This window comes from Apaloderma vittatum, unplaced genomic scaffold (assembly GCF_000703405.1).
Source record: "Apaloderma vittatum isolate BGI_N311 unplaced genomic scaffold, ASM70340v1 scaffold5968, whole genome shotgun sequence".
In the NCBI taxonomy this organism is placed as follows: domain Eukaryota; kingdom Metazoa; phylum Chordata; class Aves; order Trogoniformes; family Trogonidae; genus Apaloderma; species Apaloderma vittatum.
Genome location: NW_009730110.1, coordinates 21,736 through 42,421, shown reverse-complemented (window position 1 = coordinate 42,421; position 20,686 = coordinate 21,736). Strand labels below are relative to the sequence as shown.

General features: G+C 43.2%; 1 protein-coding gene across 1 annotated transcript in view; it reads right to left on the bottom strand.

Annotated features, from left to right (window-relative positions):
- Positions 1-364: 364 nt before the first annotated feature.
- Positions 365-20,686, bottom strand: part of PTEN (phosphatase and tensin homolog) — a 27,284-nt gene continuing 6,962 nt past the window's right edge. The window contains exons 3-8 of the mRNA XM_009874660.1: positions 20,175-20,218; positions 16,498-16,736; positions 11,734-11,875; positions 9,531-9,697; positions 1,554-1,778; positions 365-579 (exon numbers count right to left, since the gene is read on the bottom strand). Of these exons, the coding sequence (XP_009872962.1) occupies positions 394-579; positions 1,554-1,778; positions 9,531-9,697; positions 11,734-11,875; positions 16,498-16,736; positions 20,175-20,218 (1,003 nt within the window). The 3' untranslated portion in view covers positions 365-393. The remainder of the gene's footprint in view (positions 580-1,553; positions 1,779-9,530; positions 9,698-11,733; positions 11,876-16,497; positions 16,737-20,174; positions 20,219-20,686) is intronic.

Genomic DNA, 20,686 nt, shown 5'->3' with positions numbered 1-20,686 from the left:
GGAAAAATTCCTACGTATACACATTAGGTCTGTCTCCACTTTTATAAAACTGGAATAAAATGGGAAAGTGCCATGTTTATAGTTCCTAATTGAAGTTTTAATGTCCTTTTGACACAAAAAGGTATATACATATCAGACCTACGTAACCTTTTTTTTTTTTTTATTTCCTCCAACTGGACAAGTGTCAAACCCTGTAGATTTATAGGGCAAAACAAGATTGGTCAGGAAAGAATTGTTCCTATAACTGGTAATCTGACACTGTGTCCTTTTGCCATTGAAAAAGGTCCTTTTTCTCAGTTTATTCAAGTTTGTTACTCTTCGTGGTTGGTTGGGGTTTTTTTTGTATGTGGTTTTTCTTTTGTTTTTCTTTTTTATCTCCGATAAAAAAAATATTCAGACTTTTGTAATCTGCGTATGCTGATCTTCATCAAAAGGTTCATTCTCTGGATCAGAGTCAGTGGTGTCAGAGTATCTATAATGATCAGGTTCATTGTCACTAACATCTGGTGTTACAGAAGTTGAACTGCTAGCCTCGGGGTTTGATGGTTCTTCTACTGTTTTTGTGAAAAATAGCTTCACCTGGGAAAGGAAAAAACAACATTTAAAAAGGGAATGTGGACGTCAACCAAGCACAGGTAACAATGCAATTTTTAACAGCACGGCTCCTTTCGCTACCCTGCGCCACACAAGTGCTCCTCCCTCTACTCTGGGAAGAAAGAAATACAGAAAGAGCTCTTCTTCTGAGGTCAGCCAGCCTCTCGCCGCCAGCCGTGGCAAAACCAAGCCCAGCTGAAGGAGTTCTGCGTATCTGCAGAGCACCAGCGGTCGGTGCAGTGGTGTGTCCTGCTGCCACACACGAAGCTTTTTTGACCACCCTACCTTGTAGACCTCTGCGAGCCCAAAAAGACATCGCAGTGAGAGAGCACAAAAAGAGGTTGCAATAAGAGCGCACAGGGACGAACCAAACACCCCTTTAACTGGCGAGAAAACGCTCCGTTAACGGGTGATGCGCAAGTATTAAAGGTTTGACCCAAGCAGCTGTGACCGTCACCTTCGAACAAGCACTGCAGGGTCTAAACGATGCTTTGTGAACGAGTTAGAAAATGCCCAAATTCTTAGAAAACGCCTTTCTTGTTTTTAAAAACGGTGCTGGCAAGGGCTTGTATTCCTCAAAAATAAGCTCATGGGTTAAGGTACGGCGGGCTCCTCTGCACATCAACTCAGGAGTTACCGTGCAAAGCTCAGAGCTTACAGCAGGGCAGCTGCACCCCTCTGGGAAGATGCTACCTGGGTTTCTGGGTCTCCTTCTATTCTCATGGCTCTGACAAACAGCTGAAAGGCCCCAAAGCCTTTACTCCCAGTCTCTCAACATCTGTCGGCTTCCCAAAAAGCAGATAAACTGAGAAAGCTGGAAGCTGTGGCTAAGTGGTGGCAACACCAGTACAGGGATTCAATTTCAACACAGACAGCAGTTCCTCCATAAGGCAAGACAGACAAATGAGATCACGTCATGCAGCTTTTTCAGCTTTGTTTACACATAATATTATACTGACCTTGAAGTTTGGAGAGAAATATCTGTTGGCTTTGTCTTTATTTGCTTTGTCTAGATCGTTTTTTGTTAACGTAAGGATTAAATATTCCTTATCGTTATCTGAGCGCTCTGTACTGAAAATACCATCAAGTTCCTGATCTGCAACTAGACTTCCATTTTCTACTTTGTCTGAATTTTCATCCAGTCCTATGAAGAATGTATTTACCCAAAAGTGAAACATTTTGTCCTGGGGGAGGAAGAACACAAAGAACAAGCTTGCTTTAGTATTCATCACGAGTGGCACGTTAATTAGACTAATATCATCATCTGGTCAAAACCAAATTGGCAATATCAGACAAAACTTGTTTGGACAGCTGTACTTCACTGGTTACATTACATGCAAAGACATTTTCACCAATTCTCCCAGACAGTACGCAAAACTCTGCAATAATTAAACTCAGTTTTAATTAATTAAGCTTTCAGAAGTCCCTCCTGGTTGGAAGTTGGTTTTAACACTACCATACCTACACCAAAAAAAAAATAAAAAAAGCAGATTATAATAAATTAAACAAGTGTTAACCTGTCACCACAAGGCATAAAGAGCTTTTTTGCTCATACCTTGCCAAGCAGCGGGCAAACCCAACAGACAACTCGTGCGAAGCAGCATATGTGAGTAATATGTATCAACAGAGGGCATCTTCCCCCATAGCTTCCTGCCTAACAGACCCCTCTTCTTTATGCAGAAACAGCTGTAAGTGGGCAAAACCACCCTACAAAATACAGGACACCTATCACAGTGGATTCATGACCGCTTTGCCAAGACGGTTTCTACCAGTCAGGTATTTGCTGAACGGTACGAAGAGAAAGTCAGACTCTGAAAATATCTGCTGTTCTTTTACTCCTCAGGAAGTTTTTTTAATGAGAAGATAAGGCACTGACAGTTTAAGAACATTCAACTTAAGCAGAATTTGACACATGACCATCAGCAGCTGGGTGGGTACAAGTTAGATTGCCACTATAACACTGCACCTGTACGAAGAAGCAAAATATAAATGTATCGGTGATTGTAAAACGTCCCTGGAGAACCAGCCGGTATCAGCCAGTACACTACCCCCTTATTATCACTACCAGAATCAGCGCGAGTTTCTGCCTCCTTGTGTGCTACTGAACAAGCAGCAATGTTTTGCTCTTGGCTGGACAATCTCTCCAAGTGATACGCCCAAGAAACTTCACCTTTAAGCTCTCACCTAAATATCTCCGTCGGATGTACCAAATGTTCTTTGTTCTATTGCTCCATTTCAGTCAAGCGCTGATGCTTCCAAGATCAACTACCGTTAGCACAGGTTGGTCCTGACTAACACCTCTGTCTGAGACAGAGCTACATGTTTAGGTCCCCTTTACACATGGAACCTTCTATTTTATTCTGATTTGAGTGTTCAGGCAAAAGATCAAAAAGGCGAACGGCCAGTCTTCTCACAATAATCAGTATTTCCACATTTTTTCTCTTGAAGCTGCAAGGGCGACAAGGCTCACACATACCAGGACCTAACGCCCCTTGATACTATACAGGACCAGAACACAAACTGATTCCTGAGCTAATTTACATATTCTGGTTTAGCAGAGAGATCTAACTGCAATTTCTTACTGGAAAATTTCGGTTCTGCCCAGTCTTCCTAGCTATTCACCCCTGCTGTGCCACCACCTTCATAGTAACGAGCTTCTTCATTACATCTAATCTAAACCTACCCTGCTCTAGTTTAAAACCGCTGCCCTTTGTCCTGTGGCTACATACCTTTGGAAGCAGTCCCTCCCCAGCTCTCCTGCAGGCCCTTCAGGCATTTTATAGGAGCATGCCTTCCCACCGCAGGCAATCTGGCACCAGCAAAACATCACACTGTCTTCCTGTGTCAACGAGCAGGGAAGAGCTGGACCACTGCTTAACTTACATATTACTTCCTCACAGATTAATACAAAACATGTAAGTACACAGAACAGAGTTCTGGGAACTCAGAAGCATATGAATAAAAAGACTTCTCCCTGCCTTCTCTATGAAAGGGGTGAAGTGTGTAAAAACACTTCCAGCTTGTCTGCATTTCTGCGAGCACCTAAGAAAGCCCCAACATCTAAGGAAGTACAACAGCAAAGACAAATAATTCAGTCAGAAACACTTCTAGTAGTTAAGAAGTTCTCTGCTTCAATATATCTCTCTCCAGTACCCAAAGGTACCGGATTCAAGTCAAGCTACCAAATTAACATGCTTTAATTAGAGCTGTCTTGGGACTAACGCTGCCACCAAGTCCCTTCAAGCCATCACATCTATGTAGAAGCCTTGTTAAAGCTCATCCATGCAAGGCAGGCAGGTTCTTGCCGGGCACAAACTGCTCATGCAACTTAACACCCTCTTCTTCACTACCACTACCTCAGAAACAGCCTTAAAAATGCCCGCCCCAGGATGTGGAAGTAGAGGATTCACCTCCTGGGCAAGAGGGTTTATTCTTGTAATGCTCCCGTCTGCCCATGCCTCACCACCAGTGGCAGGAGGCAAAATCCTCGGGAAGACATCTAGGGGCTAATCTGGCCTAGGTTCCTTCTACGTGTCCTTTGAGAGACACGTAGTCCTCCAAGGAGATGAGACGGCTACTCCTGCTCAAGTATCCACTTGACCTCAACTGCTCAGAAGACCAGCTGAGGTCAAAACAGAAACAATCCATCAGCTTTCCAGCTACAGAACAGGAGAGATTTGGAATCCAGATACCACCTGCAAGAAGTATCCGAAAATGTCAAGCCTGAGCTGGTGTCTCCAGCACCTACAGCTCTGTCAGCAGGTGGACATAACCCATCTGCAGTGTCACAGCTGGCCAAGAGGTCATCCTTCCAGTGAGGATTTGGAGAACAAAGTGTGTTTCCACTACTGGAGATCCCACCTCTTGCAGCTGGGGTGATGACACTTTTATGTTTCATCCTTCTTCAGGATACGAAGCAGAAGCAGCAATGCACAGGTCTGCAGTGGCACCCGTGACACCTCCAGTAAAGTCAGCACAAGAGAAGACAAAGCCAATGAAGGCGCTGCAGCAGAGGGATGGGAAACGGCTTCTATCAACAGTGCTGAAGCAGCTCTGAGGAACGCAGTGCCAAAGCCAACGGGGCCACTGGATGTAAACCAAGGCCAGCGCAAGCAGAAGGCAAGGTCTTGCCATGCCTCACCGTAAACTCCATCAGGTGGAGCAGAACCAGCAAGGATTTACTCAGCACTTACAGGCCTGCCTGAACAAGCAGCTGCAGGGCCTCAGTTTTACTGACTGAGTCTGCAGAAGATACATGACAAACTCCTCTCTAGACATCTTAATCCCTTTTCCTTGAGATAAATTTGCAGAGGTCTTCAGGGACTCAAACTAAACAACGCAACTTGGCTGAGCTGGTCATTTATCCTTTCATCTCTCTCCAGCTTTTTAAAGCATCAAGTTATTTTCCTTCCTTTCCCAATACACTAATTTAATTAGCTTAATAAACTAAGTTCATGGGTACTGGAACCTGGCATGGCCACTCAAATTGAGGGAAGACTCCACTGTTTTTGAGAATTAGCTCTTAATGCTGATAACTTACTCCTTTCACTGAAAACCCAAACTTGTTATTCGAAGTGAGGATTCGGGCAGCTTCAGCTGAATGCTCCAAGATACTTCATGGGAGACAATGAAGAAAGTTGATGTAGTATGGGCCAAAGATAGGAACGTTAAATATCAAGACATGAACGGAACTTGGGCTTTGAACAGCAAACCAGAATACCAGATCAAGTGCTCACAGGAACACAATTTGATGAAAAGGCTCCTGAAAACAAGGATGAGCTAGAGGCTTTGGGGTTTTTTTACTGTGTTTTCCTTCGTTTCCAGTTACATCACACACAACTGCCTTAAAACAAAAAACAAATCACATCATCTATACCATAAAATCTACAGTGCAGCATTGGACACTTGAGATAGAAGCTGATTTAATCACGCTATTTGGACATACAATACTTATCCCTACCTCGTGCAGTTTTTCAGTTCCCAGACTGACGGAAAAACACACCTCACTAGAGCCAATAGCTGCCTTGAACTGCAGCCTGAGATCCAAATCCAAGTGCATTTATGCCATCAGCTAGGAGTCTCCACATCCTCCCCAGGTTTAATTTTGCAGAGAGATCTACAGGCACTTACTTTGCAGCACCAACTACGGGGTTTGGAGAGGCTGTCTAGCAGTCAGAAGATGGAAATCCTCTTTCAACCTGTTCCATGCTGGCCTCACAGCCTTCCCATTATCGCGACTGATGGAAGTTCTTACATCATTTCTCAGATCAACAGCTAAAGTCTTCTGGTATTGTCATTCTTCAGTGTTTGCAACCACCTCAAACCCTCTTGTAGCGTGTGGCAGAACTTTTCATCCATATAGACTCAAGCGATGAAATGGCACAGCCAACAGCTCAAGCCATGCTGTCAGCCCTGCCTACACTAGAGTCTGGGTATAAAACAGCAGTGACTCATAACAAATGAGCTAAACGAACCCCAACAAACAAACAAACAACCCACCCACACCGTTTCCCGCTCATCTATACTGGGAAGACTCCTGAAAAAGGTCTCCTTTATCCCCAGGCTCTGCAAGGCAGGAAGATTATGAGATGCTCTGTATTATTTTTAAATAGACTCTCATTAAACCAAGTAGTACAGGGATACTCTGAAATACTTGAAGATTATCACGTCAACATCAATAACTGGAAGAAAAAGGCTTCACGTAGATACACGGAAGTAAACCTAGAGAGACTAAAGCAGCAGTCTGAGATGGAAAGGCCGATCTACAAGTCACAGGAACAGAAAAAACATGCTCTAAAAAACCCTACAAATTAACTTGTATCCATGAGAAATTCGTATATAACTTATTTGAGGCTGAAGCCATTTTGTTCTCAACATGAGCATTTATTTCGTTTTTGAAGAAGTAGCTACAAAATACTGAAGAAATGGTCCAAGAATAAACTAAAGAACTTCATTAGACAAGAAAAGACCAAAGCTTGTGGACTGATGCCAGGTGGCACAGCTGAAACAGGGTAACTTTATCAAAGCAGCCACCCTCTTAGCAACATCTCTCTAGCCCAAATAATCCTTTGGCTGAGGTCAGCTCTCACTAGCCATTTAAGAAGCAGGGCAAAAAAGTGACTGGGGAATTGCAGGCCAGGAACTGCAAGTCGGGAAGAAGGGATAGGTGGAACCAAGGTGTTTTTAGTTTTGTTTGGTTGGGTTTTTTAAGACTTTATTTCATTTCTCATTGCCCTTCTCTAATGTGATTGGTAATAAATTAATTTACCGAGTTGAGTCTGTTTTGCCTGGGATGGTAATTGCTGAGTGATCTCCCCATCCTTATCCTGAGCCATGAACCTTTCCTTTTATTTCCTCTCCCCTATGAGGGATAGTGACAGAGTGGCTGTGGGGGGCACCTGGCCTCCAGCCAGGGTCAAATCACTACAAGTCACTTGGTCGGCCATTTAAGCTTCTCTGGTTTCACGTTTCTCTGGTTTCAAGAGCAGCTTGACGGAAGTAGAAAAGGACTGTTCACACTAGAGAGCTCTGCAGATAATGCTACTGCTCTTCAGAAGATGAAGAAATCTGAAAGTAAGTACAGGAGAGCAATCTGGAGATGTCAGCTGAGATCAGTGGTGTCAAACACCAAACCAGACAGAGCAAGAGGACACAGAAGTCTCCTTTATCTCCACGGATGAGACACAGCCATTCTCCAGTCTGAGGCCCAGAATGGATCAAGAATTACAGTTTCAGTGTTACTATTTTTTAATTAGTTTTTTTATCAAAAGTTAAAATGCAGACTGCTAGATACAGGATGCCTTTTAGTGTGTGCAAGAAAACTTGGTTAGCAGCTACCTAAAAATGTGCTCACAGAAAACCTCGGGAGAGTCCGACCCAGCAATGGGCAGACCTGTAATTCCAGCTTTCACAAACACACATGAATAAACCAGGATCTCAGAAAGGTAACAACCTGTTACTCCCAGTTATCTCATTCCTCATTGATTAGGTGATCACTGCAGATAGCTGATTTTCCCCAAAATGTGATGAGTCTCCACAGTGAAAGGCCCTCAATTCTAGGCTTTTGAGCAAAAAACTGTGTAGGGTCAGTTTATCTAGAAAAGGAACAGGCACAGATGTGAAACACTTGACAGAGAAATGTGTTCAACTTCGTGCCAAGGCAAGTTTTCTGCCACAAATATTCACCCTATTCCTATCTTAGTAACTTTACGTAGCAAGCTGTCAAACGGACCGTGGGGATGGATCTCCTCTAGTGCCAAAGCACATGTCAGAGATGGAATATTTCCATAATGAAGACCTCAGCAGTGGCTTCATAAAATAGACTTACATCTGAGAGGATCCGCTGAGCCAGTCCCAGATGCTCTCAGTTCTTCCCTGCACTGCCAGAAGAGTTAACAGGGGTGGTCTCACCAGATTGTCCAAGAGCATACACCTACAACCTTTTGGTCTCCACTCTCACACAAAGTCAAGGGCAATTAGACACACGCCGCTTCCTACAAAGCCCGTTTGCAATCCACGTGTTACCAAACAAATGACAAAGGCACAGTTAAGACAGGACAGAGACCAGAAGAAAGAAGACCTCGTCTCAGAAGTTTGGGTTTTGTTTCATCTCCTCCCTGCATCCCTGATGTCTAGCCCACAGCGTTTACCTACCCGCTCCTCTGAAAGTCCCTTCTTAAAACCAGCTCCTGCGCGTCGCGGTTCTCTCAACACCCAGAATTTTCATGCCGTCTTAAGGCAGAATTTTTACTTTCAAAATGTTTTGTTTCACTGTTCTCCCTGTTGCATATAACCGCACTCACCAACTAACACCTTGCATTCAATAGGCAGAGGAAAATATTCCCATTAAGAAACTGTTTAAAAAAAAATAAAAATCAAACAACTTCCGCTGACATCAACGTGTAGCAAGCACAACACAACGTTCCAGCTAGTGAAACGACACCGCTAACCTAGTTAACATTTCCTGGCCACTGAAGAACCCCACAAAACAGCCTGCACATGTATTTACACACACAGCTATTAGGTACCACCTGCGTATGCAGTTACAGAAGACATCACTTAGGTCTCTCTCCCAATCCACTCTAGTATTTTCTTATTTTTATGCTTTGCCAGTACACAGGGCTCACTCGATGTATGTTCACTCAACTCTTCAGGTTTGTAACATCCATTAAGTAGCGAACAACTCTTCGCAAAGAATTTTTACTCAATACGAGGGTAGCCTTTAATCAATGTGATCACATCCTCACCTTTCACTTCAGTAGACGCAAACTAGCTTCATAAGCACCAGAGCTAATAAATCCAGTGACGAGGCATTCATCTTTAAGAACTCGCTTACTGCCACAGAAAAAAATTTATCTAGAACTTACTTTGACAACTGACACACTGATAAAATTCTCCGTAAATTCTCTAAACGTGTAATGGCAAGGCACCGCAACTGCGAACTGAGGGACGGCTGAAGAGATTGCAGAGATACTTCTACCAAACACATAGGAACTCAATTATTTTGGAAATTCAACGAAACTTGACAGATGGATAGAAATCAGCCAACGGCACACAGACAGGATCTTCTGTGCCTGCTCAAACCTTAGGAAAATTTAGTGAAGAAAACAGCTGGAGTTAACTTGCTCAGCATGCAAATCTATTTTTAGAAGGAGAATGTTTCTTCCTCAATTAGATTACTCACTGCTACCCAAAACGACTGCAATACACATCCAGTATAATTTTTATCCAACCTTTGTACTTCATCTCACCAGCTTTCAAAATTTCCAGCTTTTGTTTCATGGTAGGCTCCCTCCTTGGGAAAACTAGACATCAAAGAAGTAAACCCTAGGATTTAACACCACCGAAGAATAACCATCATCCCAGCCTTGCATCAGGATCAGCTCGACAACATTTTTCCAAAAACAAAAACAAAACGAAAAAGCAAGGAAACCAACCTTTTTCAACATCTTGTTCTGTTTGTGGAAAAATTCCACTTTGATATCACCGCATACCGGCAAAGGTTGAGGGAATTCAAAGTACATATACTTGTCTTCACGTCTTGAGGGTCCTGAAGGGGAGGTGAATATCTTTACCTTTAGCTGGTACACCACAAACTGAGGATCTGCGTGGTAAAACAGAGCATGACTTCGTAAAAAAAAAAATATAATAAAAAATGCCTTTATGTGTCAAAAAAGCACAATATTAGTATCAAAACCACAGTCACGAGAAACGATATTTGCTAAGTTTTTATCAGAAGTTAAGCACCACAGATGTTACTGGAAACAACCTCAAAGATTTGCCTTCTGTAATAATACCCTACAGAGGCTCCTAGCAAGTTGTCCTTTCTTTTTAATACAGTAAGAAATGCTACACGTCATGACAACTTCTTGACTTTTCCGTGTGTATTGCCTCTCATCTCTAGTATACGGACGTTACCGAGGTGTTTTAGTCTCATCTCTTCAAATTCCAGAGTGGGCCGTCAGGCCAGCACAAACTGATTGCTACCCTCACCCAAAGAGAACCTTTACACAAACCAAAACAAGGACAAAATTTAACATTCATACACAACCAGCATCGACAGACTATACAGACACAGACCCAAAGCCTGTCCTGTCAACCACCATCACCAAAACCATGCCAGCCACAACGTAACTTTCCCAGCTCAATCTGCACGGTTAACAGCTGGAATTAGGATTTTTTTTTTTTTTTTGGTGCCACCTAAGTAGATTTTCTTTGGAAATCGCCAGACACCAGCACAAAAGTCAGAAATATTAAACGAAACTTATGTGAAGAAGCCTTTCTACGTTTCCTCCCGACTTCTCTGTTACAACCAGGTGAAGACCGCTCTCTAGACACTACACGCTGACTCACAGCCCGATGTCAAGCGCGTGGCCGCCCCAAAACCATTCCCTGCAGAGCTCTCTAAGTCCTTACTGAGCATCCCCACGCGATCTTGCTGAATGGCCTAGCTATAAAAATTGCTACTTATCTCCCTCAAGTCCTCAGAGCCATGAAATCCTGCGAGGGTTTTGCCTGCGAGGTGTGACTGTTGGGTCAGCGACTTCAAAACAGAAGGGAGGTAACATTTAAAGGTCAGATTTCAGGTAAAATTACTACCATCGCGGTCTATAACTCAAGAAATAACACAGACCTCTGGTTTCCTAATCTGAACACTAGGAAAAATCCACCGAAATGAAAAATATTGCAGCACACAAAGATGCTGAAGTTGATAGCTACTCTGCCTTCTCAGGTGCTTAGCAAATCAGTTGTTCATCCCAACATCCGACTGGGAAAACAGCCTGGTAGGGACAAACAAGTTAATACTCATGCGAAAAATTCGTACTCGCGGCTTGATTTCCTAAGTATAGCACCGTTTATCCAAAACATTCAGTAAGTGGTAATTGCAGAAATCTGTAACCTCCACACCTCCACCCTAGAGGCAGAGCTTTTGGGGCAGAGGCTCCTCCCTTCCTCCTCCCATAAATACAGCGAGCCTGACAAGTTGCTTGACTGCTTCTCATGCGAGTCTGTCTTACAACACTAACAGTGCAATTTTAATCAAAGCCACGGGAGGCACTGGAATTAATTACACATTACAGTAAACCTCATGGCAAAACCATTAGACTTTTTCTGCTAACAAAAACTGAACATCACTAGGCAGTTACTGCCCTGTAACACAGCCCACAGGAGAAGTGAACTCATATTTACACTTCAGAGTTTCACGGAATCTGCTTTTCCTTACTAACACACACACTGCAAATCACAAAAGCAGATTAGTTGTTTACAGGTGTACTAATACTTTATAAGCCTCCATACAAAGAAAAATTCATTCCAGAGTTAGATATTTACCCAGTTGAACTGATTTTTGCTTCATTTTTTTCAAACATCATGGAAAGAATGATTTAAAACTGCAGTGAAACAGCCACACGAGTCCTTTGCAGACCTCAACTGACTACACCTGGGAGGACGCTAGCGGACAGACCACACTACCCAACGAGTTTTGGAACCTGAAGATCTTAAATATGATTTTCTCCTCTATCAAGACGTGCAGCTCATGATGTAGCGGAAGAGTAACCGTGACATATCCAAACCAAGTCCAAAGGCCGATGCGTTTCCTTGCGAGTTCTGAGGGAGTTTAACGGGGTGCTGGGTACTTACTGCAAGTTCCGCTGCTGAACATTGGAATTGTTTCAAACATCATCTTGTGAAACAGCAGTGCCACTGGTCTGTAATCCAGGTGATTCTTTAACAGGTAGCTATAGTAGTATACATAGCGTCTCTGACTGGGAATCGTCACTCCCTAAACAGAGGGAAAACAAGCGTCAAAAAACCATCAGGACCATTAATTAGCGTCACTAACAGAGATTCTCTTCCTGGGGTTGGACTAGAGGAGCTCCAGAGGTGCATTCCAACCCCTAACATTCTATGATTCCCTCTGAAGTAAACGCAAATAAACCACAAATGAAAAGTTATCTTAAAGCATCATGACCTATGCTGAGTACACCTCTGCAGCAGCAACACTGGAGACTGGCACACAGCATAAAGCACCCGAGCTGGCTGTACCTAGACAGGTGCACTCCTTTTTACACCACACAGCAACCCAGCCACGCTGGTTTTTAGTACAGCAACTCGATGACCCTCAGCGATCTCTTCGTTGCGGAGCATCCCAGACACCTTAAGGGCTCGCAAAGACACAATCCACGTCCAAACCATTCCCAAAGACGTCCTCCCACACGCGTTCCCCTTCTCCCCAGGCACGCGTCTGTACCCCTCGTACTCATCCTGCAGAGCCTTTAAAAGGAGGCTGTTGGCGCACGTCACCGAACACCAGGCAATTAATTACCGATCGGTCCCCAGCACAGCACAAGCATCACATTGGTTTTTCAGCTTTGGTACGTATCTCCAAACACCCATTTCAAGCAATAAGGCAAAGAACGCAGATTTTTTTTCCCTATCTTAGAAGCAAACACTTCACACACCCTGAGGGTCACGTAAAAGATGGCTTCGTGCTGCTGGGTTTCCTTTGCAGGGTGGAGAGTGTCAGACATTACCGTAACTTGACCATTTTTAAGCACCGACACAGGAATTGCATTTTGACAGCAGCTTACATCCAAAGATTCTAGTTTTGTTTGCCAGTATCGCCATACTCGAGACTCATGCTACCCTGTATTACAAAACACCCTTCTGAAGCGTTTTCACCGAACTCCGAAGTGGAACGTTTCATTAATAGAGGCCCAGCAGCCCAAACCATGAGGTGAAAGGCTTCAAACGAACTCCAGCTCTGCACTAAACACTTCCTTTGAGAACATATAAGCAAGGAACGTTTTATTACTGATCTTACATAAACTTCAAGGAAGGAAATAGTTTTAATGCTCTTCTAGCTAACACTTTCAAGCAAAAGTGATAAAGTTGAAAAGTGATTTTACTTCCTAGAAACGGCATTACATGATTTCTAATAATCCTGAACACCTGCAACAGCACCGGTAAGTGAACTTTCATATGAACACTAAACGTGCGATTGCAATGAACTGGAGACAAACAAAAGGTTTTCATATAGGAGCCCATGAGCATTTTGCTCACACAACCTAGAACATAGTATTTCTATAAACTGTCAGTTCTAATACCGGCTCCACCTTTCAACAGCCATAAATTGAGACCGGCCAGACTATTTTTGATTTACTAAGCATCTATTCCGCACACACGAGAACACTCACTTCCTATCATTATTTTTAAAGAAAAGGTCAATAATTATGTCTCCCTGGTGCTTCAGCTGTTTCCAGATTACACAGAAGACTTTTCCCTGCAGCACTTCTACACTGACTTTCTTCAAATAGCTTTCTATACTGACCACAGGTTTGGTTCAGACGTCACCTCATTTCTTAAGGAGCTTTAAAGATTGCTTTCCTGGGATCCGAGCTTCATGACTCAGAAAATTCCAGCCTCGGAGAAAACCATCAGTAATTTGCCAGTGCTGCTAATCAGAAGAAAACCATGCAGGTAAGGAAAATGCATCCTTCTCTGCTTGCATCTTCTTCACGCCGTAAACGATGTGCCCCATGGAGAAACCCCAGCACACCTTAGGAGGACAACCAGGGCTAGGACCAGAATGATCAGAACACTGTGAGCTTTGTGGCTAGAGTTGATCTCAAAGCAAAACCAGTTCTCAGTCAAAAGGGCAGTTTCATCACGTCAGCCAGAGATGTTTTACTCCCTGGAGACTTTTATCCTGAGATCCTAAGAATCAGCATCACTGAAAGAGAACGGAAAGCTCTCCATTTTCCAAAGGTCTAATTTCAGAGCAGAGTACTTTTGTAACAAGCTCGTACTGTAAGACAGGCAACGAATCCTCATTTTTTACTCAAGAAGAATAAAAACCACGGAACCCTAACATTCTGTGATTCTGTGAAGTAGTTTAAGTATTTTCTCCTTGAGAAGCTTACACTCCCCACCTATCACCATCATCATTTTTCAAATGGACATCAGATAAGCTTCTCCAGTCGCTATGCCAGAGTGTCACAGGACACTGAAGAGCTGCGTGGACATCACAAAAATTGTCAGGTGCTGCTCCTGGTTCTCCTTTCAACGTAGCACGGGCAGAATTAAGAACAAACACTTTCGTCTTGTGCCCTACTCCAAGAGTAAAGCTAAAGCTGAAGAGTAAAACTAAAGCTGCAGCCTCCGAAGAGGCTTAGCAGAGATTGCCACCCGAGTCCATCGAACGAACAGGCATCGCGACCATCAGCTCTGACGCATCAGACGCTGGATCTCTCCCCTGCTCAGAGTCATTCTGAGACTTCCTCGCACAAAGCAACTGCTTCTCATTTCCCGTGCAGTTACACCACCGTTAGGAGCCGCTCCTAAAAAGACAACAGTGTGACGGTCTGAGAATGCTCCTGAAGGGCTCATCTCCAGCTCAAGCACTCGAATCCAGCCTCAACAATTCTGTGATTCTGCAAATAGTTGTTCCCAGCTGACACCTATCCACTGAGTGGACGACACTTCCTCCTAATCTTGACCCTCAGCATAAAACCCTTCAAGGCAGAAGCAGGAATAAAGACCTTCTCCAGCTGTAGGAGGGTAAGCTGTCAGTCGTTGTCACCACAGTGGTGTTTCAGGGTCCATCTTAAGGAAAAAATAGGTGATAAGCTAACCCATTAAAACAGTGGAAGCAGCGGCTTTTTTAAGCAGAATTTTTTGGGGGAGGTTTACTTCTCTCCCAGCTCTGAAAACAGGCTGGACAATCACAGCTCTTTATCCAATCTTGGAAAACAGTTTGTCTCTCTTGGTTCAAACAGAGAACAGAAATCAGCCCTCTCCTACCACAGTGCTGAGGACTGATAAAGAATCCATTTAGCCAATACTTTCTAATCTTCATCATTCCCTTAAAAAAAAAATAAAAAAAAAGCTCTTTGCACTACGATCAATCCTCAGAGGGGGAAAAACCCCCAACTTAGCTTGTCAGAGACAGACTTTTAGACTCAGCTCTGCAACGTCTTATTCCTCACTCCTTTTCCATCATGACCGCACACTAAGAGGCTCTGTAGAAACTGTCAGCCTTACCTACAACAACTCTTACTTAATACTGCAAAGGCCTCTCTGAAGCTGCTTTTCCCAACGGGCACTTGGGACAAGCTCAGTACAGAAGTACTAGAGGTTATTCTCTTTACCAATTAGTCATACTTCCGCTCGCAATTAGACTGACCCTTCCTGCCAGTATGGACTAAACCCTCTTGAGAATCACTTTGCCACGCTCTTTGGATGCCTCATTTGAGTTTAGGAAGTCAGTTACATAAAGGTGTCAAATCAGAGAGCAGCACTTGACATGTAACACCAAAATAGGGGCCACAAAGGAAAGAAAATACTCCCAGAACCTGCACTGAAATACCTGTTTATAACCATGAAGGATTATGTGAACTACATGCTGCCTGCTGCTCAATGCCCACAAAGATAACCACACTTAAGTTGATTTGGGAAAAAAATAAAAAATAAAAACAACTCTTCCAGTGGAGACAAATACCAAAACAAAGTTGCTGTTTACAGACAATATTTAGAGCGAAGTGAAACAAGACTCTCACTATCCTGCTTGCTAAATTCTCCATCACCTCAAACACCCCAGTGCGGTACTGACCAACACCAAGTGACCTTACCCTCACCACACCAACGTGCAGAAACACTACTCTCCTTTTACTGAAGGGAACAACATGCTTCACCGTGTGTTTGGTCAGTTTTCTTGTTTTCATTATATTTTATCCATCTCTTTCGATAATCTTTACCAGCAGGAGTAATCTGCACTGTTTACAATCACACAGCTCATTCTTATTTGCTATCATGCGCTCTTATCAAAAGCCACAGAGTCAGTGGCTGGAGGTTAGGTTCCCATTAATGAGGCATAACCGTATCAGTCACCACTAAGTCTGTCTGTACCACTGACAAGATTCTAAAAAGAAAAGAAAAAAAACCAAAAAACACACGCCATAGTGACCACATATCTCCAGACACCACCACAGAAGTTAGGAGAACCTGAGGAGATAAGCAACTCGTCCATTCAGGCAAAACAAGCCAGAATAATCCTCTTATTTCAGCTGAAAATGCTGAACGAGAAAGCTCCCTCGTCAGCCACCCAATTGGATGCAACACACATAATAGCAGAACGCTATTTAAAAGAGCTATTTAAAATAAGCTGTCCGGACCTTCTTGACCAGGAGATGGAAACACCTGACTGTTTTAGTGCTGTGACAAATGAAAAAGCTTTCCTAAGCAGCGGCAGCAATTAAAAACAACCAGACTGATACAACAATGTAAAAGCTAAATCAAGCCAGATACCACGAGCGACCGAAGTATTTCTTAACGGACTTGACTATTCAAATTGCCCTCAGGCAGAAAAGCATAAAGATACAGGTAGAACAACAGAAAAGAGCTCACCTTCTTGTCTCTGGTCCTCACTTCCCCATAGAAATCTAGGGCTTCTTGAGCCTTTAAAAACTTGCCTCGATGCAACAAATATGCACATATCATTACACCAGTTCGTCCCTTTCCAGCTTTACAGTGGATTGCTGCAACGTGATTGTCATCTTCACTTAGCCATTGGTCAAGATCTTCACAAAAAGGTTTGATAAGCTCTAACTGTGGTGGGTTATGGTCTTCAAAAGGGTACTGTGCAACTGCAACGAGAAGGAGCAATCCATATAAAACAAATCTCAAAGGGAAATTACCGCAAGCTCAACTAGACAAGTCAATGTTGCGACAGGCAGGCAAAAAATTAACAAAAGAAACACCTTGTCTTACATACAGATACGTAAACTCTTAATTCCAATTATTATTCAGCAATGTACTGCGTATTCTATGCATTGCAGACACTTCTGCAGAAATACATAAGCAAGCATCCTGCTACCCAAAGAGACTGTTTAACGCTGCTACCGAGTGGCACAGACTGTGTATCTTACAATCCTAAGTTTAAGAGTGTGCCGGCACAAAGAATAACCTCGTGAAAACGCAATATTCTAGCAATAATTAGAGTACCTGCCGAGAGAAAACAGGGCCAGACCTCAGCCACTGACCAGACAACAGGAACTTTGCTGAAAAATTCTGAGCACAGTTGGCTCTATGTTGGGAACAAAAGTCTCAGAATTTGCTCAAGGGAGATTGAAAAAAAAAAAAAGCAAAGCCATTTCCGTATTAAAACACTGCAATTGAGAAAGAAATCTCAGTCACTTGCAGTACTTATGGGTTTTAAAGTCCTTTTTCTCATATGGATATATATACACACACATATTTCTCTCCCATCTAGAAATGGAATTTCAAGCAAGCATGCAGGAAATGAAAGAAATCTCTAGGGAGCAAAAAAACAAGCAATAAAGCAGCGACAAGCCCCCAAACACCTCAGACAAGATGACAGACAACGCCGCGATGACTGGTGGAATCGCGCAGAGCTGTGGTAGACTCGTCAGGAGGCCAGCTCTTCCTAAAGCGCACCCGGATCCGCAATCGACGGACATTGGATCTTACAAGTCCAAGTCCGGTTCAACTGGAATTCACAGCTAGAAACACCATTTCCTTCTCTGGTCTAAAACCAAATACGTTCCATTTTTTGGCAAGTGTTTGTATTCCTATCGTAAGCGCTACTCTCTTGTCACTCGTGTGAGGCTCCTTTTGACGAATCCCCAAGGATTTAAAGAGCAGAAGTGAGGGCTGAAGCTAAATTACCGCAGCACAAGCCCGAAGCCTTTCGGTGGGATCCGCAAGGACAGTTTATTCACTCGCAGCACAGACCACCCACTTAATCTTCCCAAAGACCAAATGCAGAAAGCTCAATAAAGCAACTAATTTTGCTAAAGGTTAATGAATACAAAACACACGCTAACCAACTCTTCCACATGAAAGATCCAAAGACGCCCCAAATATTTATTTCATGTGAACGCAGCACAGAGACGTCACTTTTTGCAGCAGACGTAAATGAAAGGAAGAATTTATTTAGAGGCCCCTAAGAGGCTGTTAGAGATGCTGGAGATTTGTCCACAAAACTTCTAGTCTACCTTAACTGCATCCAGTAGTGTTCCCATAAAAAGAAAAAGGAGGGACACAGTAGTCCTGAGAGAATAGCCTGAAAAATCCCAAGTAGTAACAGCATGCTGAAGATGCTCTCCGAGATTTGGGATTAAAGGCAAACCTTGCAGGATTTTCTTCAAAGATGGCACGAGGAGCAGATGAAATGGGTGCCCTGTGATGGGGATTAAGGGTCAGAAAGCAACCTTAGGAAACATTAGGCTGCGCAGCCTTGAGCAGGTCCTTGAGAGGGTGTAGGTCCTCCACGGATTTTGGTTCCTAACACTGGGGCACATAGCCTGGAGAAAGGTTCCGATTACTCTCTCCAAGCTCCTAGAGGTTGAGGAAAAAAAAAAAAATTCCCATAGCACATAACAGAGTGAAAAAAAGAAGGAAAGCCTGTGGAAAAGCAGAAGCCAATTTGCAGTACTGAAGTACTACCACAACTGCAAACCCAACGTAGACAGAAAGTTAGCGTTCAGTGAAGACGAAGAGCTTTCAACGTCTGGTTTGGAATTTGACGAACAAGCATCAAGCTGAATGATGTACTACTATGGTCTTTTACCCTAAGCATACAAATAAGAAGTTCTCTTTGAAATCAAGTCACTTCAGAAGATTTTGAAAATATCCTTTCATGTAATCTAGATTTAAGGAAGAAGTTTTTTACTGTGAGGGTGGTGAGGCACTGGCACAGGGTGGCCAGAGAAGATGTGGAAGCCCCGTCCCTGGAAGTGTCCAAGGCCAGGCTGGATGGGGCTTGGAGCAACCTGGGCTGGTGGAAGGGGGACTAGAACTAGATGAATTTTATGGTCCCTTCCAACGCAAACCATTCTGTGCTGTTAAGAGCAGAACTCTTGTTTTCTGCTACGGGAAGTCCTGAGTCACCAGTTTGGTTATCTAAGGTAATAGGATGAAATGAAAAAAATGCAACATGTAGCTGCCTACAAGAGTGCTGCCTTATGCAGGTGAGCTGTGAAAGGTGCTGTCACAAACAACACCTGGGGCTAGGGCAGGGATCTGAGCACCCCCGTAACAGAAAGCATAAATTAAAGCAAGCATGTGTTCTGGATTTATTAAAAATACGGTCTTTCCATTTACATCTCTTCTCCTCTTACCAAAGTATTGCTCAAGCAGATCTTAAAATAATCTTTTCTGGTTTGCCTGTATTGAGCGAGGACATTGTTATTCAGCCTCGTAAGAGCAAACGAGAAGTGAAGATGACTTCAACATGACAACTTCAGTCCTTCTATATTCAGCTATCAAAGCAGCCAATTACACTTTGGTCACGTTCTAAACACACTCCACTCCTTAGAACTAGAAGGATGGTTTAAAATATTGATAATAATAATAAAAAAGAAGAAGTTGAGACCTTGCTATGATGTACTATTAGCCAGTAAGACTGAAATTTATTCATCTCCTACAACCATGTACACAAAAGAACTCCTTAACTACCCAACCATTCTGAAGCATGGAGACAAAATAGGTACGTCAGTGCCCACTCTCCAAGGGTCCCATCTAAATTAACTCCTAAAAGTTTCTGCACTGGTTCTGGCAGCACTGCAAAGCGTCTAAGAACCAACTCATCTCAAAGAGGCATCAAGTGAGAATTAATTCTTTTTAAAACATAAAAGCAACTGAAGGTTTGTTCCCAATCCTCCAAAAGTTGTTTTATATGAATACTGACAGTGGGTTAAGCGCTGTTCGTTCCTATTTCAAGTGATGCTTCTGCATAAAAACCAGACTTCTCAGCTTCATATCTAAACTTTACAGGAAGTTTGCACAGCAAATTTATCAGAAACCGCTATGTAACCCATTCTTCAGTAAGTTCTGCAACACTGAACTTCCAATTGCTTTAGTAGACCTTGATCTAGTTAACTGTCAGGAACATATTTTTCTGAAAGCATCAAGAATATATTCCCCAATGACTGAAAGCAACCGGACATCGTTCCTTGTGCCCAAGTCTCCTACATTACTATTCATCAGCTCCTCCTTTACAGCTTCATTCAGAAACACCGAAGTTTAGAGAGAAAAAACACATACTAGAAGGAAAAACATACCTCTGCAGTTAAATTTGGCGGTGTCGTAATGCCTTTCAGCACATCTGAAAAAAAATAAAATAGACAAAGAATTCAAGACAAGCCTGAGGTACTCACAGCGTCTGTCACAACTTGGAACATACAGAGCAATATACAGGAAAATCATGCAGAGCCATCATTTTTATTATTTAAAACGATAGCTACAGGACCACAGCATGACCACTACAGGTAAATCATCACTAAATATCATACTGGAGATCATTTGTATCAAGCAGATACTGCGATGCTGCTCTTCAACTTTTATTCTGGACTTGCTCCAGCAGATCCATGTCCTTTTTGTCCTGGGGGCTCCTGAACAGGATGCAGCGCTCCAGGCGGCGCGTCACCAGAGCAGAGCAGAGGGGGAGAACCCCCTCCCCTCGCCCGGCTGGTCACACTCTTTTTGTGTGACCAACACGGCCAAATTGCTCTGCAGGAAGGGAACAAGCTCACGCAGATGCTGCGGGTAAGGCCAGAAGCAGATGCCCTCCGTC